At 43.4% G+C, this 18,698-nt stretch overlaps 2 protein-coding genes across 6 annotated transcripts in view; one reads left to right on the top strand and one right to left on the bottom strand.

The window, feature by feature from the left end:
* Positions 1–18,698, bottom strand: part of ARMC9 (armadillo repeat containing 9) — a 1,183,007-nt gene that overhangs the window by 572,601 nt on the left and 591,708 nt on the right. The gene's annotated exons all lie outside the window — the stretch shown is intronic.
* Positions 1–18,698, top strand: part of RUBCN (rubicon autophagy regulator) — a 62,092-nt gene that overhangs the window by 4,122 nt on the left and 39,272 nt on the right. For 4 of the 5 annotated variants that reach the window (XM_042457381.1, XM_042457379.1, XM_042457380.1 and 1 more), the window contains exons 2-4: positions 9,348–9,501; positions 16,022–16,105; positions 17,360–17,513. In XM_042457381.1, the coding sequence (XP_042313315.1) occupies positions 9,463–9,501; positions 16,022–16,105; positions 17,360–17,513 (277 nt within the window). In that variant the 5' untranslated portion in view covers positions 9,348–9,462. Of the gene's footprint in view, positions 1–9,344; positions 9,502–16,021; positions 16,106–17,359; positions 17,514–18,698 lie in introns of all 5 variants that reach the window. The other variant, XM_042457382.1, reaches the window with a different exon arrangement.

Below are 18,698 nucleotides of genomic sequence, written 5' to 3'. Positions count from 1 at the left end.
GCTGGGACATTACTTGAATCAGAAGTTAATAGGTGGTTCAAAGCAAGGCGCCAGCTCAAGACCTTGCACGTGTTAGTCGTGAAAGAACAGGCTGAGATCTGACCTCTAAGTCCTCTTGGAGAAAGAGTTCCAGGACAGCAGGAGAAGACATAGACCAGGTGGTGGAACTACAGGTTCAGCAATGAAGGAGTGCTGGAAGCAGCATAACATGCTCATGGTCTAAATAGGGGTAAGAGGCAGGTCTGGCCTAATCTAGGAGGCTTCTCTTGTCCTTTTATGGGGGGGAGGGAAGACCCTCCATTTGCCTCGCTTGAGCTTCAGTCAATGTGGGAACAAAGCATATCGGTGACAGTAAGGCTTTATTAAGAATGCCATGACCAAGCTGGCACAGGGCTACTTTCTCCTAGGTGCGTTACAGACTGCCCCTTTGGGGCGGCCTGTAGGTGCACCTTTCCCTGCCAGATCAGGGCCTCAGTGGCCAGAGCGGCAGCCGCTGAAGCCCAGATCCGCCGCTTTCCGGGCTGCGGGGAAGCGGCAAAAGGCCCCTTCCTCGCAGCCTGGAAAGGGGTTTCCTTGGGGCTTCAAGCCCCAAGGACACCCCGCGGCGGCGGGGAAAAGGAGAAAGGGGCCGTTTGGCCCCTTTCTCCTTTGGTCCGCTGGGCGCAGCCGTCTGAAGGCTGCGCCCAGCGGACCACACCAGGAAAGAGCTCCGAAACGGAGCTCCTTGCGGGGTCACGGAAAGGGCGCCCTAGGCGCCCTGCCGCAACCCCAATACATCACAACCGCACCGCCTCGTTTGGAGGCAGCGCGGTCGTCACGTATCGATGGCGGCAGCCGTGTGGAACGGCTGCCACCATTTTGTGTGCGTGCAGCACGCACTAGGGTTAGGGCGGTGCAGAAGCACTGCCCCGTCTTAATCCTAGTACGCGCTCTGCGCGTACTTTTTAGCCCGTCTGTAACGGGCCTAAGTCAGCCAGCCACTTCAATTTTTGGGCACATCTTTTGCCAACTTAGTAAGGAAAAGAGCTGCCATTCAAGCACTATTGCTTTAGATTATTTCCCAAATGATTTACGTTTCTGTTTCCCAGGAGAGCCAACTTTTTGTGAGAAACAAGCCTAACATAAGCCAAGTTGCTGCTAGTTGTCTAGGAAACCAATGCCTTGTCTCCAAAGCTGGCTATGTGTAAGTCACAGCTTCTCAGCCCACTTTTTCAAGTTATGAAGCAAACATTGGAATGGCCTTTTCAGAATTCCTGCCTGGGAGGTGGCCCACAGGAGTCATTAAAGCTGCTGTGCAGTATGCAGTTACCTAGAAGTAAAATACCATTCAGCTTGTCTTTCTTCCTTCTGTGACAAGAGTCTTCTGTTAATGTCTTTTCCACTGAGCAACCCCAGAATCCCCGATGCACAGTGCTAATGTTGGGCACTTTCGCATTTCAGGAATAATAGGCAGGAAGTTGTTCTGTCTAGGCTAAGAGTTTCACAGAGGGGCTGTGCAGACCAGCCATTAAGGCTGGCCAAGGGCTGGAGTCAGGGTTTGGCGTCTATACGACACATGCTCCAGCTCTGCCCTCATGGCAGTGTGATGCCATGCACCGCACCACACAGCGCTTGGTGTTGTGGTGCGCCTCTGGTGCTGCGTTTAGATGATGCAGCACCCAAGGGGCACTGAGAGTGTGTGTGTGTGTGTGTGTGTGTGTGTGTGTGTGTGTTTTGGGGACAGTATTGTCCCAGTTGTCAAATGTCTTGCTAAAGTATCCATGCTTAGTCATCTGATCTACATTGTGTCGTCTTCGATTATGGACAGAATCACAAATTTGCTGCTTGCTTTCTCTTCTTGCAGTTGTTGTGTGTTTGTTGCTTTGTGCCTTCAAGTCGTTTCTGACTTATGACGCCCTAAGGCGAACCTCTCATAGGATTTTCTTGGCAAGATTCCTCAGAGGGGGTTTACTATTACCATCCTCTGAGGCTGAGAGAGTATGACTTGCCCAAGGTCAGCCAGTGGGTTTACCAGCCCTAGTCCAACACTTTAAAACTATTAAACCACACTGACTCTGGCTCTCCACTATGCCTCAGTTATCTGCCCCAGTATACATTTGAAAATCACCGACAGGTATGAAGAAATGTCAACAGTGCTGTTAGTATGATCCAGGAGCTCTGTGTCAGCATGTGTCATCTTGCTTTATAGCCCACACCAATGATCCCAAACTCTGGTCCTCTGGGTGTTTTGGGGCTTTTATTCCCTGAAGTCTCAGTCATCTTGGCCAATGGTCTGGGATTCTAGGAACCAAAGTCTAGAAGGGCCAGAGTTTGGGAATCACTGACATATACATTCTCTGCATATCAGAGTATGGTATATATAGAGGTCTGAGGAAGAACAAGTCAGGATAATTCATGCCTGCTGACTTTCCTGCTTACCTGGTAGCTTTGAAACTACAGTTTGCTATCACTGCCTAAGATATGCTTGCACTGAAGGGAAAGCATGTGAGCATATGGGCTCCCTTCACCTATTTCAACGGCTGGGCCTGTGAGTTATTCCTAGCATGTCACAATTTTCATTTATGTACAGCAGCCATTCTGCAACCTTCTTAACAAATATGGCACATACAGCATGGATGATTGTGAAATGCAGTTATTTGGGTAGCAAAAATATGTAACATTGGTCCTGATTGGTTGTGTTGTCTTTTACCTATGTTCTGTACTGCTATATTTCTTAGATCAGAGATTCAGTCACAGGACGGTGTGCCTCTTACACAGTTATGCTGTACTTTCATAAAGTTGTTCAGAAGAGTTCAGAAGCGCTTGTTATGTCATTGTGCTGCAGGAAGAAAAGACATTTGATGGAATGTCCTGTTTTGTGTTAATGCTAAAAAGCTCAGCTATTGAAAAATTGGCTCTTCTACCTTAGGCTGAGTACATTTGAAAAAATTGTTGATTTTTTAAAAAAGAGAGTTGTTTTTCAGACAGCTTGACTTGGTAGCAACACTTCCTGGCTGTGTTCTGAGTCACTGCAGCTGAGTTCATCATGTTTCTTCAGATGAGAGGCAGAGAGCTTCTGGCATGTGCTTAACATGGCACTCAGGCTGAGTGTATAGAGTGTCATATTTATTTAAATACATTATTTTCTGTCCTTTGGATTAATTGTGGGCATCAGCAGTTTTTACGTAAGTAGAAGGAGCTGTGGAATGGGATTAATGAGTTCATGATCCTGGGTTTGATTTTGGTAGTTTCTTACAGCTGAAGTCAAGAAAACCTCTGTCTCTGACAGACAAAAGTCACAGTCAATAGGAGTAATCAATGAGCTACTTGGGTGCCTTGCATATTTATTTATTATTTATTTATGGTATTTATACCCCATCCTTCATACCTAAATGCTCTCAGAGCGGCTTACAATTATTATTGTAATATGGACTATATCCATTTTGGGAAATGGTTGTAGGTCACATTTTGCAGATAGAAGAACACAAATGCAGTCTCCTGTACTTCTTGAAAGGCTATTAGGTAACAGACTTTGAGACTTTGGAGAACTAGAGTAGGCTGTGATCCAGAACACACTGCAGAAATAATCCAGTTTGAGACCACTTTAACTGCCCTGGGTCAATGCTAGGGAATTCTGGGAACAGTAGTTTTGTCAGATATGTATCCTTCTCTGTCAGAGAGCTCTGGTGCCAGAATAAATTACAATTAGCAGGATTCCCTAGCACTGCGCCAGGGCAGTTAAAGTGGTCTCAAACTGGATTCTGCAGTGTGTTTTGCACCTGTGTTGGGCAAGGTGACCAATTAATAGTTCAAACCAATGTTAAACAGCTTCTTACATAGTTGTGGTGTCACATTGTTCAGTTAAGCCAGTTCTTCAAGCTTCTATAACGTAAATTTACTGGGAACTCTTTTTGATCCTCGAAGGTACATGTTGGCGATTCATGGTGGGTAAAAGGAAGAATTTTACACAATTAAACTATGGAGTTCACTTCAACAAAATGTAGAAATGACTAGCAGCAGGGATAACTGTAAAAGACAATGAGCAAATTCATGGAAGATAAGCCTATTGATGGCTGTTACCAGTATGTCTCTGTATACCAATTGCTAGGAATATACAGAGGAGGAAGCCATTGTACACATGTTGGTCTAGATCAGATCGGATGTGGAAGGAAAAAGAATTATTAGGTGTCATATAGAATCACAGAATTGGAAGAGACCACAAGGGCTAGCCAGTTTAATCCCATTTTTTCCATGCAGGAACACAGAATCAAAAGACCCCCGACAGATGGCCACCCAGCCTCTGTTTCAAGACCTCCAAAAAAGGAGACTCCACCACTTTTCAGGGGAGTGTGTCCAACTGTTCAAGAGTTCTCACTGTCAGAAAGTTCCTCCTAATGTTGAGGTGGAGTTTCTTTTCCTATAGCTTGCATTCATTGCACTGGGTCCTATTCTCTGGAGTAGCAGAGAACTCAGGAATTTCCTAAACCAGCTTTGCTCCTGGATAAAGAGGTAGCAGCTGTGTCCAGCTTTGCAAATGGGCTGACTGTACTTCGTTATTAAGTGACTTCAAGACATTTCTAACATATGGTAACCCTAAGGCAAATCTATCATGACCAGGAAAGGATTCAGATCCTGGTCTTCCAGAGTCCAAATTTGAACCACTACATGTTGGTTCTGCAATCTTCTCTAGAAAGGACTAATCTTACAACAGTTTACACAAATACAGTGGGCCCTTGTTATCCGCTGGGGTTTGGTTCTAGGACAAAATCCATGGATGCTCAAGTCCCAGTAAATATAATGGCAGAGCAAAATGATGTCCCATATATAAAATGGCAAAATCAAGGTTTGCTATTTGGAATTGATACTTTTAAAAATATTTTCAAACTGTGGATGCTTGAATTCGTGGATAAAAGCATCCGTGGATAAGGCGGGCCAACTGTACCTTAAGTTATTTCCATTTTAGACCATTGTAATGTACTGTACACTGTTTAGTTGGAACGTGGGATGTGGAATGTAAATGATTTTTCAAATGCAATTTTACCTTTAACAAGAAGAAATGATGACGATTCCAGTTTAGAACAGTGACTCATTTGCAATGATGTGTTTGGTTGGCATCTGTTATTATTCTTGAAGCCAGGCTTGTAATCATTTGCTGAAGGGTGATGATGATTTACCACCCTCCCTTTCCTCTTGCCATTGTGCCCTTTATTCTTCACTATTTCCCTTGGTTGTTACTTGCTTGTTCAAGGGCTAACCATTCTTTGAAAAATACATTTCCACCACTAATTGGAATAGAGTAATTTCTTACATGAGAGAAGGCAGAAGGACTGTAGTCCCCAGCATTCCTTGATATTGGCTTTACTGACTAGGGCTGCTGGCTTTGCTGGCTAGGACTTGCAGTCCAAAAATCTCTACAGGACCAGATGATTCCTGTCCCTGATCTATCGTGCCTAGGCCCAGCAGTTGATGAAGGGCCCTCCATCCATCCCAGCTGTCACTGCTGTGGCCTCAAAGACAATAGCCAGCATGTCTTGAACTCAATCCCCTCCCTGGCTGCCATCCCCTTTTCCTTGTGTGTCCTATATTTTTAGACTGCAAGCCACAGGGCAGGCAACTGTCAAAAATTGTAAACTGCTTATATAAAGTGCCATGTATACTGCTGGTGCTATATAAATAAACCATCATCAGATAAATGGTGAGAGGGCCTGCAAAGGCAAACGTAGTAGTAATAATAATAATAATAATAATAATAAATCTTTCTATCCCGCCAATTAAATAAGATCGAGTATAAAGATTATAAAATTTGGTTGCCTCCCTTCGGTATCCATATTGCTTGAGTTTGAGGCTGCAAGGGTTACACCAAGGGCTACCGGGCACATGTGTTTTGTGAAAGGATTTGGAGTTTTAGAGGATCACAATGATATGTCTTCTTTGAAGAAATCTTGCCAAGAAAACTCCACGATAGCATCGCCAAAGAGTCGCCATATGTTAGAAAGGACTTGCAGGCACACAACAACAACAGTGGAAAAGAGAATGAGCAGAATTCATTAGACCTCAAAAGGTAATGGACATATTCCTGGCCAGCAGAGTGTTGCTGTCATGAACTACATAAAGCCCTCACATTTACATGGTGCTTCCTTCCCTCTTTGGTATGTCTGAATTTGAAAGCAGGAGTATAAACAAATGCTGCTCAGGAAGCCCTAAGAGTGCCACATTTGCAATTTATGTTTGCTCAAAAGTAATTGCTACTCCCTTCTGAAACTGGCAAATTACCAGTGTGCTTTTTCCATGTCAGTCCACTGACAGTAGCATTCTTTGGCATTCATTCTTTGGCATTCTAAAAACATTGAGGGGTGTGTATGGGTGTGGGTGTGTGTGGGTGTGTGTATGTATGTGTGTGTGTGTGTGTGTGTGTGTGTGTATGCACACATGCCTAATTGGTAAGTAATGCCACCATTCCTGAATGACATGGAGAAAGCACTCAGATAGCATGCAGGCATTCTTTCCCTGCAATATGATTTTGCAGAATGCATTTTAAGAATAGCTCTCCAGGAAGAGCAGCAGATTTTCTCCTGTGGCTGGTCTTTAACACAGACTTTCAGTGAACTGAGCCCTTTTTTAAAAGCGGTAAACAAAGCAGCTTCTGTCCTAGGGTGGCCCTCTGAGTCTTCAAGCCAGTGAGTGTCCAGTTTTGTTGTTAAGATGCAAAGCACATTCTTGCAATGCACTAAAAAACAGGAGGAAGTTTCTAAATATAGGCCTAACTCAGTGCCTGCCAGCCCTCAGTTCAATTCTTTCTGGCTTATGGAGTCCTTGATCTTGAGCTCCAGCATTCTCAGTTCCCCAGCCTTAATCTTTGATCCATCCTTTCCCGCTACTCCTTTATGTCTGGAACCCCTTCCAAGAACATTTTACATGACACTACTATATTTCATCCTTTAAATCCCTTGGCTTAACGCCTTGTCCCAGTTGAAATGAATTCTAAAGATGTGTAATATGTTGTTTCATTCTAAAATACATTTAAAAATCCTGAACTCAGAGCAATGCTCATTAATTCACTATAACATGAGTCCCTCTGCCTCCCTCTGTTGAGCTATCAGAATATCAATTGTAAGCTTCTTGGAGCAAGGACCCATCTATTTTTGCTTATGTTTGTAAAGTGCCATGTACTGTACTTTGTTATTGCAGAAGCTGTCTGGATTGCAGCCTTTTTTCTTTTGACTGATCTTCAATTTAGGATCTAGTAAATTCTACCTAGATTTTATTATCACCTTTGGAAGCCAACTTCATTGGTTCACCAGCCAGATCAATATGTTTAGAATGTATTAGAAATAAGCCTTCATAGTCATGGCCCCATCTGTTATTTATTTTTTGCTTTATGTACAGTGCTGTGCAAATCTACAGCGCTATATAAATAAATAAAAAATGATGATAATAATAATAATAATAATAATAATAATAATAATAATGTGGACCAGGCTCCTGAGACATAAATGGCTTTTGTTGCTTCTAAAAGGGCTTTTATAGCTTTGTTTTCTGTGACTTGTAGATACTTATTGAGTATGCTTCTCCCTTTTTTGGTTAGTTAATTTTTGGATTTGTTTTACTGCAACGGATAGTTGACATTATATATTGCAAGTCGCCTAGAGAAGGCTGTACTCTTGAAAGGCATCTAAGAAGTATATTATATAAACGGTCTTTAAGGTAGCTTCTCTCCCGCATAAATTATTTCTAAGCAGCTGGTATTTGGAGCCAGAGACTTCTGAATCTGAAAGTTCAATTCAGTTGCCATGGCTGATGGCTCTTAATGAGACCTTCATGAATCTGTCTCCACTCTCTTTTACTCCAGAGGCCATGGCCTCATCCTGGGAAAGAACACTTTATAAGTTAATTATGTATTGTGAGCAGAAGAACCTCCTTTTTATTACTCTGAACTGGCGGATTTCTTTGGATTCATATATTTCTGAGTGAAAGAGGCAGGGATGTGGACAGACACATTCACAGAAAGAATTGATATGAGATTAGAATTGTGAGCAGACACTCACACAAAGAACCATGCTTTTGAGTGTTCCTAGATCCATTATTTTTATGTGTAAGAGGCAGGGGAGGTACCTACAAGCGTGGGCAGACACACTTACCCAAAGATTCCTCTGAATGTTGGAAAGCCTACAATTCCTTCTTTTAGGCAGAATGATAATGAACCTGTACATTGTGAACTTGTAAACTTTCATCTTAGGAAGTAGGCTAAGGGCCTGACCTCATAGAGTTGGAAGAGACCACTAGGGCCATCCAGTCCAACCCCCTGCCATGCAGGAAATCCAAATCAAAGCATCCCTGACAGATGGCCATCCAGCCTCTGTTTAAAGACCTCCAAGGAAGGAGACTCTATCACCCTCCAAGGGAGTGCATTCCAGTGTCGAACCGCCCTTACTGTCAGGAAGTTCTTCCTAATGTTCAGGTGGAATCTCTTTTCCTGCAGCTTGTATCCATTGTTCCGGGTCCTGTTCTCTGGAGCAGCAGAAAACAAGCTTGCTCCCTCTTCAATATGACATCCCTTCAAATATTTAAACAGAGCGATCATATCACCTCTTAACCTTCTTTTCTCCAGGCTAAACATCCCCAGCTCCCTAAGTCGTTCCTCATAGGGCATGGTTTCCAGCCCCTTCACCATTTTTGTCGCCCTCCTTTGGACACACTCCAGTTTCTCAATGTCCTTTCTGAATTGTGGCGCCCAGAACTGGACACAATATTCTAGGTGGGGCCTGACCTCATAGAGTTGGAACAGACAGGCCAAAATAAAGCTGCTTTGGATCACTTTGGAGGTATGCTGTTTAAATGACACATGCATCTTAAGAAGCCAGAAGCTGTGCCAAAGCTGCGCTCCAGTCTTTAGGAATGGACTTTGGCTATGGCGTGGGTTGTGGCCTCTTAGGACGCCTGCAGCATTTAAACAGCATACCTCCAAAGTGACTCGAAGCAGCTTCATTTTTGGCCCTAAGTATACAAAAGCTAATGCTTCAATTTCTTTTGTTCAGTTATACAAGATTTCTTTTCATACTGTGAAGACAATTGAGGACTCATTGTTTGTTTAGAAACCCAGGCCCCTAGAGACTAAATGTCGGGCGGGGGGGGGGGAGGTGTGTCAGGGTCTGGAGTAGGACCTCTGAAGCCAAGCAGTGGAGCTACAGCATTGTCTAGTGTAGTAGAAATAGTTGTGTTGCACAGCATTCAGATCTCTGTTGAATGTGTAGTTGGATCTGTGCTGCTATTGCATTGTTTCCCAAGAGGAGGTTATGGTCTTTCTGGTGTCTGGAAACAATGCCTTCATTTGCAGAACTGACAATGGTTTGTTGCTGGTATGTTTGCAGGAAAGAGCACTGGAAGCTGCTGGGCAACTTGAAGACTACAGTGGAAGGTTTGGTGTCAATCAATAATCCCAATGTCTGGTCAAAATATGGCGGCTTGGAGAGGCTCTGCAGGGACATGCATAGCATCCTATATCATGGTCTCATCCCAGATAAGGTAGGCTTCCCCGTGTTGGGCTATCAAGAATTTATGGCTGTGCTTTTGCCACTGGTAGTTGTGTCTTCATCACTTTACTTGGAATTGTCACAAAGTAACGTATGAGAAAGGGACACTTGAAATGGTCTAGTCCAAGGATAGGCAACCTGTTAGCCCCAGCTGCCAATTTTCTGTCCCTGGGACACTGCAGCTGCCATGCAAACCACCAGAAATGCCCCACAGATGGGGAAAAAACAAAATGAAAGTGTCCAGGAGTCAATTCAGGTTTTGAGAAACAAGTATTTATTGATGCTAAATGGCCACATGATTTATTTAGAAGGTGAGTGACCAATCCTGTAGGCTTCTGAGAGAGGCAATTCAGTCCCCCCCCCCCCCCACTTTGTCCAGAAAAAATTGTCCAGGGAAGTTAGATGGGAAATTGAGAGCTGCAAAAACAACCTTGGAGACACCTGTGATCCCTCCCCTTGGCTGCTCTTTGCTCACTCCTGATATAACTTCCCACTCCTTCCCAATGTACTATGTCTTGAAATAAAATAGACACAAATATTATTGAACAGATTATGACCACTGAACAAGGGACATGAAATAGGTGAGTTAAAGAATGAATCAAGGACCAACTACTGTTTCTATTTTTAAAAGAGCAAATGTACAGTGCAAGCTAAAAGACTCATCCAGGTTTCTTTCTTTCTTTCATATCCCAGATATTTAGTGGCCTTAAGCAAGTACGGTACTTTTCTCTCTCCACCTTAGAGTGCTTCCTGTCTATCAAAAACTTGCAGCCCTTCCTATATGAGATGGTCTTGCTTCCTTAATGGCCCCTGTATTATTTGTTTTTACCCTTCTATTTTCCTTGTTCATTGTTTACTTGGTTTTAACCTTTTTCCATCCAAATTTCAAGCTTACCAGCCTGATCTCCTGTCTGTCTTCTCAAGACCTATCTTGGTTGGAGAGGACATTCTCCCATTCCCCTGTCTAATGATAGAAACTTCTGGATACAGTGGTTTGGAAGTGATCTTAAGAGAAACAATGGTGCTGTTACTCCTTCATCACAGAGGGCTGCACACTAAGCCAGATATCTGGCCAGCTTATCCTCAAGAGACCTCCAGAGGTTATGACCCTTCGTAGGTAACCAATTTCATTGTCATAGAACACTAGCCAGGAGATTTTGCTAGTGACCAGTCTAAAGGGCAAGGCCTTGAGGGCATGCAGTAACCTTGTGGAAGCTGAGCAGGTTTGTATCTTGCAAGTACCTGGATGGGTGACTACCTGCAAATCCCATGCATGCCACTTTGATGTCTGTGAAGAAATCGAGTCAGGACACAGATCTTACTTGATTTCTCTCTTGATGCCTTCTACATAGATGGGAGAGTACAGTTTGAATTCTTGGGATCTGCTAGAAATTATAAAAGGTGGGAGGGTATCTGACAATCCTTGAGTTCTCACAAAAAGGGGGAGGGAGTCATATTCATGCACAGCTGATAATCTGTAATGCTTTTTCAAATGAGCTATCAGTACATGAGAGTTTTTTTGTGGGGTTGTCCTGAATCTACTGCCAGTCAGTTTCTCTTCCTGAACTAATGATGTTTTCCCTTCACTCTTATATAGACATTTTGCTTCCTCTTCCTCACTTTGGTTTTTATTGAAGTGGTGGAACTTTAGCCCATGTTCTGTTGCCACTGCCTTTGTTGAACTGCAGTTACTACATGAATAGCAGTAGCAGCAAGAATCAATCATTAACTTGCCTTGATCATTTTGTGGCTGGAATATTGTACTTTTGAGATAAGAGTTGGTAATATCTGTTCTGCAGGGCTTTCCCCTGCCTCCAAAGATACAACCACAAGAGGTATCATAAGAGCAGAAAAGCTATAATCCATGTTATGAGTGATCTTTGGATTTTCTCCAGATAATAAAATCAGTAAATCAGTTTCTCCCTTTCTCTCTGTGACACACGTTTACACCTACGCCCTTTGCATTTTGTGAAGGTGATCCTTATCTTGAAATTGTGTATGGTGTACCTCTTGATAAAATGTGATGAATCAGAAGGAGAAAAGAGGACTTTCTGTGCTTAAAGTAGGATTTAAATGCTTTAAAAAATCTCTGATTTTATAAACAAAAGAAAAAACCGAAACCATCTTAGTAAAGCGTGAATTCTGGAAATATGATTGACACTATGCCTAGTAGGCACCTTCAGTATTGGGCTGAGGGGGATTTTTTTATGCCCTGGTTCCTGTTAGCTTCAGATCTGAGGGTTAGATTTGCATGTTCTGTAAACAGAGCTCCAGAGTCCATGGTCGGGTTGCTTCCCCCCTCCCCCTATATTATCTGCCACCATGCATATACAGTGAAGTTACTTCTTCTCATTTCTTGTGAACTCATGAAAAGTGTTTGTGGTGCCAACCTTAATTGTTGCTATGTTGCCCCTGTGCTTCTTACAAGTAATTACTCCATGGCACAGGCACCGATGATGTCTGCCCCATCAGGGGTGCTGAAACAACTGACATTTTGTTACTTGTATCCCTTTCAAGCAATGAATTGGCCTGTAGATGTTGCTGGATGCTAATTCTCATCATCTGAGATCATTGGATACATCTGCTGGAGCTGATGGGAATTAGAGGCCAACAAAAGCTGAAGGGCCAAAAGTTACCCATCCCTTAACCCAGTGCTTCTTAAAATATCTGATATAGGGTTGGCAGATTATTTCTCTCCAGCATCCCAGGGACCAGTACTATGTTTGTGTCCATTATCTACAATTACTTCTTTCTTTCTTGGAAACTCTCTGCGACTGACAGCCACTAGGCTCATGCCATGGACTGCACTTTCAGTAGCACTGCCCTAGTTTAAATCCATTTCAGTCCATCTTCTTCAGTCTCCTTGATGACCATTGTCAAGGGAGAGAACAAACCTTTTGATTGCGCTTGACCTCTCTGTGACTTTTATAATAAAAATAAATAAAACTTTTATTTCTATCCCGCTTTTTGTCAAAATAATCATAACATCGTACAAAGATTAAAATATCCCAATATATACATACTGTCTCCCCCCCCCTTAAAAAAGGAAAAATTCAACAATTAAAACCAGAATGATAACCAATAACCGATAACTATGGACTGAATCATCACATGTGTGGCGGAGTCTTGTGTGGCCGAGTATTTTATTCCAGGAAGGCCTGCCGGAAGAGATCCGTCTTAACAGCTTTCTTAAAACTGTCTAAATTAGTGATTCAGTGGATCTCATTTGGCAGGCCACTCCATAACTTGGGAGCGGTTGCAGAAAATGTCCTCTGGGAGGTCGCTGTCAGTCTGGTCTTCAAGGTCTGTAATAAATTCCTCCCAGAGGACCTGAGTGTATGGAGCGGATTATATGGAAGCAGGCAATCCCTTAAATAAATTGGGTCCAATCCATGTAGGGCTTTAAAGGTGATAACCAACACCGTGTACATAGCTTACCATGGTATCTCCTTGAAGTGACGCTATGGGCTGGGCCCAGGAAGCCTCAATAGCTAGGAGTACCTCTTTTCATCTCCATCTATTTTGCTAATTATCTTTCCTGAGCAGAAGTAGCTTGATTAGTGATCCATCCTCTGGAAGGTATTTCAGTCTACTATAGATGAGACAACGCTTGAAGTCAATTCTGAAACTACAGTATAGCTAAGCACCGGTACAGCAGGCTAAATAGTGAGGTGTTGTACTGGGATAGCTTTACGCTACTCATATATTGATTAATTAATATATTTCATCCCTCCCTATGGCTAAATATCTGAAGCTTACAATAAAGTTAATCAATAGGATCAATTTAAAACAATAAATTATGACAATAACATTTAAAATATTGAAAATATATTAAATCATTTAAACCAGATGATTTGAAACCACTTAAAACAATTTAAAATAGTGCTAACCATAGCACATGCACAAAAAGGATAAAATCGGTTAGGCCCAAAGAATTAAATATTAATAATAATAATAATAAAAAAAAAATTGAAGGCCATGTTCCGACTTGGTGCCAAAATGATACCAGGTTGGTGCCAAGTGGGTATCTATAAGGAAAGTATTCTACAACTAGAGTGCCACCACTGAGGTAGGCTTCTCCCAAGACCCTCCACAATGTATTTACTTTACTGATGGGATAGAGCAGGGGTCGGCAACCTCCGGCCCGTGGGCCGGATGCGGCCCGTGGGCGCCTTTCTGCCGGCCCCCGGTCCCTCCTGCCACTGAAATTGACGCTGATTTTGGCCGCTCCGGCCGCCACTTTGCCCTTCAAAATGGCAGCGAAGTCTCGCACGACCATAAAGGTTGCGCGAGACTTCGCCGCCGTTTTGAAGGGCAAAATGGCGGCGCCCATTAGGAGGCCCGATGCGGCCTCCAGAGCCCTGAAACGGGGCTCCAGGAGCCGCGCCGGGCCTTCAAATGGGCGCCGCCCACCTCCCTCCTGGCTCCTTCCTTCCTCCTATAAATGGAGGGGCGGGGGGGAAGGAGGAGGAGGCAGAGAGAGAGAGAGATGGAGCAAGGGAGGGGAGGAAGGAGAGAGAGAAAGGGTGGGAGGGAGAGGAAAGAGGGAGGGAGGGAGGGAGGAGAGGAGAGAGGAGAAGGTGTGGGAGGGAGAGAAAGAGAGGGAGGGAGGGGAGGAGAGAGAGAGAAAGGGTGGGAGGGAGAGGAAGAGAGGGAGGGAGGGGAGGAGAGAGAGAGAGAAGGGTGGGAGGGAGAGGAAAGAGAGGGAGGGAGGGGAAGAGAGAAAGAGAGAGAAAGGGTGGGAGGGAGAGGAAAGAGAGGGAGGAGGGGAGGAGAGAGAGGAGGGGAGGGAGGGAGGGAGGGGGGGAGAAGAGAGAGGGGGTGGGGTGAGAGGGAGGAGGGAGGGAGAGAAAGAAAGTGGTTTGAGACAGTGGCATGCGTTTTTTGCCGTTTTCTGGCCTTGCCTAGTCGCTTCCATTCTTTCAAATATTGCTATTATTATTGTTGTTGTTATCCTTTGGTATTCTCTTTGCAAAATCCCCCCACATGGACTTGTTTGCTCTTTTCTGGGTTGAGACAGTGTGCATGCATTTTTCCTGTGTTATGGCATTGCTGGCCCTAGTAGCTTCTTGCAAATATTATTACAGTGGTGCCTCGGGTTACGAAATTAATTCGTAACGCGGCCGCTTTCGTAACCCGAAAAGCCTTCGTAAGCCGAATTGCCATAGGCGCTAATGGGGAAAAGCCGCGATTCCGTGCGAAAAAGCCGAAAAAAGCACCAAAAGTTTTTTCGTAACCCGAAAAAACATTCGTAACCCGAAACAATAATTCCCTATGGGATTTTTTCGTATCCCGAAAATTTCGTAACCTGGGTATTTCGTATCCCGAGGTACCACTGTATTATTATGTGGCTCCGCCCCCGGAGGGTGGAAACTCCGCCCCTGACATGTGGCTCCTCCCCCAGATAGTAGAAGCTCTGCCCTGGCATGCGGCTCCGCCCCAGAGGGTGGAAGCTCCACCCACATGTGCAGCTCCGCCCCGGAGGGTGGAAGCACCGCCCCCCCGCCCCCAGCTCAAAAAGGTTGCCTACCCCTGGGATAGAGGATGGCCCTTCCAATAGACCTGAAAGATCACTACCTCTCATTTGAGCCTGCCAGAAATTTGAGATTTTCAGAGAAGCTTAAAAGAGATGGCGCCAGCCTAATTTCCTCAACCAGGGATTTCTACAGTCATTGTGCTGCTACAGAGAAAGGCCTCTTATAAGGACATCTAACCTGACTTCAAAAGGTATTGGGGCATGCAAAAGGTCTTGGCACAAGCCAAATTAATCTATTTCAGAGTAAACAATATATTTATTTTAGCAGGGGTTTTGCCAGTTAAAATCAATGAACTTCAACCCAAGGAAGCACATGCTAAAATAAGTTGGCCTTAAATGTGGTGCTAGACTTGTGTTTTGTTTTTTTTAATCTTACTCACTTTACTTTCCACATGTGTAACTGAGACTGTGCAACTGCAGCCTCCTTGAATCCCTTTTTGGGAAAAAGGCGGAGGTATAAACCCCATAAATAAATGAACACTATTTTGTACATAGGTTATCATGCTTATCTTCCTGCTTTAAGATAAAAGGTAAAATAGATCAATTTTGATTTATAAAGATTTACCTGGCTCACTTTGAGTGCAGTGCATTCAGAATAAAGAGATGTGGTGCCATACCTAAATTTTTGGCTTTGCTTCTGCCAGATGTTCTACTGGCAAAAGGAAAGCTGTGTGTGGAGTGTTTATTTTTTTTTAATTATTGTTATTTTTTGCAGGTGCATGTTCAATATAACAGATTGTTGCAGAAGTAGTACTTTGGGTCACCGGATAAGCTTTGGTTGGTAGTTCAAAGCCAGCAGCTATAAAGGAGTTAATTTCCTTCCCCTTTCTAGGCTGTTCTCCTATTGACGGCTTGTGTGTACTCCCCCCCCCCCCCCAATGCAGTGAAGGTTGCACTGTCCTCTCAGTCTGGACTCTGAGCACTAACCAAGCCGATGCTGCCAAGAGAATCTTAACGGTGTGTCTTCCTTGGGCAGGTGTGTTGTCGGCAGAGGGATTACTGGCAGTTTGTGAAGGACATCCGATGGCTGAGCCCACAGACTGCCCACCATGTGGAGAAGGTGAGCTATTTGGGGGAAGTGGGGAGGGAAAAGCCTGCATTTTGTGGGGTGGGTGAATGAGTGGGAAGGAAGAACTGTGATGAAGAGCAAAGAAGAAGGCTTATCATTATAAACAAGGTGAGTGGAGGTTGCCTGCTTCTTTGTTGTTTTGACCTTTGCAGAGGGTCTAAAAAGCAAATTGCAGAGAGGTAGTCTAAAAGGAAATGATATGTAGCTCAGAGAAACTATGCTGTTTTCTGGTTTCTAACGTATGTTTTAATATTAGTATTATTTAACTATTTAAATTTTTTTTACAATTAATGTTTTAGCTTTAGTTCTTTAAATTATTGTAAGCTGTTTTGAATCCCATTTTGGAAGAAATGCAGGATATAAATCCCATAAATAAATAAGGCGGTGCTGAAGGGGAGTGGGAGAGGCAGGCAGCAAACTCACAGGTGGCACATAGAGCTGGGCTTGCAAGCTACTCAGAAGAGAAGCATGTGGCCTCAGACATTTGCAAAACACTAAGGGAAAGAGCTAGTTAAATTGGATTTTGTTCCAGCTCCTGTTGATACTTTGGAAGGGCTTATCAGGCTGGGTAAAAGTGAAAGCAAGGGTTAAGTGTGAATGATCTTTTGCAGTGGTCAAGCCTTTGCATTGCTCAAATAGTTTTTTAGCAGTGGTGATCTGGTCCCGGTGATGGGAGTGGAAGTATTACCTGTTCTATTGTTGATGTTTTTGGCTGTTCCTCTCACGTTTCCATCCTGAAGTAATTACTAGCTTGTGGCACAGTGCCAGAATCCAACTGACACCCTTTGTGAGCATTCATGACATAAAATCAAAGGTGGGAAGAGGATATCAAAATGGGAGAAGGGGATGATTTGGACAGGTTTCATATTGGAGTGCATGCAGACTCCTCTGGAGACAAACAGTTAAACGTGTTTTATGTGCTGCAGAAATTCTCATTTCAAGATTTATCAGTCCAGAAGATGTGGTCAGGCAAGGGCAAATGCAGTTGCTTCCTTCCCTGGAGAAATACAAAGCAGGTCTTCTCAGTCTAGTCCCGGGAGGCAATTATTTCCCCTGTTTGCCCACAGCTCAGACCACACTGCTTCTCAAGTGTCAGGTGGCGCCTCAAACAGCCACTATGCTAATACTTTCTGGGAGCTTTGCAGACTGAGAAGGACATTTAATCAATGATGAACTGATAGACTGCTGTCTCATTACCTCCTGGCCTTGGTCTGCATTTTCTTGAAAGTCCTATCTGTTTTCCAGTTCATCAGTCTGCATGAGAATGGACAGCGAAACACTGACAGCGACCGAGCCATTGCAGAGCTGTGGCTCCAGCACAGTCTGCAGTTCCATTGCCTGTCAGCTCAGCTGAAGCCTCTGCTTGAGAACAAGCAGTACATCAGGAAATTCTATGCAGGTAAGATGAAATTGGCACCCAGCATGTGTTGTCTTATTCCTCTTCCTGATCAAAATGAGTGGTGTGATATTCCCCCCTGCTTGGGAGATTGCTTTGAAGGTTGTATCCCTGTGGTTAGCAACTGGCAGTCTACACACAAATGTGACTTCTCTCCTCCTTTTCTTCTCCCTCCTGCTTCTGCTCCATAGATCTGCTTATAGGCAGCTGGGATTAAAGCTGTAACCTGCCCATGTTGTCAATATCTCTTGAACTTCATAAGGCAAAAAAGGAAAAAATGGCAGAGGTTTACATTGCTGGCACCATGAGCATTTTCAAAATTTTGAAAAGCTCATTTAAAAAAAAAATACAAAACTGTTTAAACAAATAAAAATATTTAAACAATAGTGTATGTTTTACTGACGCTGGTTTCAAAAAGTAGAATTAAGTTTGTTCCCTGCTTGGATATATTGTGGCACTGAGCTATATCTGATAAAGGGTAACTAAGTGAAAATTCCGACCTAGTTGCCAAAAAGACTGGTTTGACTTTAATCTCTGTTTGCAGAATTGTGAGAGAGGATCTTCCTTTCTGATTGGCTGAGATGATCTGGATCTAGTTTCAAGCTATAGTCTCAGTAGGGAAAAAATTGTTGTATGGAAACGTCATGTGAACAAGAGACATGTTTTCATCACAAAATGTTTTTTATTTTATTTTATTTATGGTATTTATACCCCACCCTTCAGCCCTAAAGGCTCTCAGAGCAGCTTACAATTATTATTATTTTTAATTAGACGGTTCCCTGCCCTCAGGCTTAGAATTTAAAACATGTTTTATATCACTCCAGTCAAAAGTCTCCCAAGTTACCTTGCTTAAAATCCGTAAAAACAAAACAGGCCCTGGCTGCAAGCTAGTCTAAAAAACACAGCACAAAAGGAAAAGGGGTTGAAGTAGAAAGAAGAAAGAGAAGCAGACTTGGGGACTAATTCCTAAAGTAGCATAGTACTGTACAGTACTTCTTATAATGATCACCTGAGATGGAAACCATTCAGGGAGAGGAAACGCCAAATGAGGTTTTCTTTTGCAGCCTGATACTGCCACATACCAAACTGTAAGCCGCTCTGATAGCCTTTTGGCTGAAGAGCGGGGTATAAATATATTATTATTATTATTATTATTATTATTATTATTATTATTATTATTATTATTAT

Source organism: Sceloporus undulatus, chromosome 3 (assembly GCF_019175285.1).
Source record: "Sceloporus undulatus isolate JIND9_A2432 ecotype Alabama chromosome 3, SceUnd_v1.1, whole genome shotgun sequence".
Classification (NCBI taxonomy): domain Eukaryota; kingdom Metazoa; phylum Chordata; class Lepidosauria; order Squamata; family Phrynosomatidae; genus Sceloporus; species Sceloporus undulatus.
This window is presented reverse-complemented; position numbering and strand designations above follow the sequence as displayed.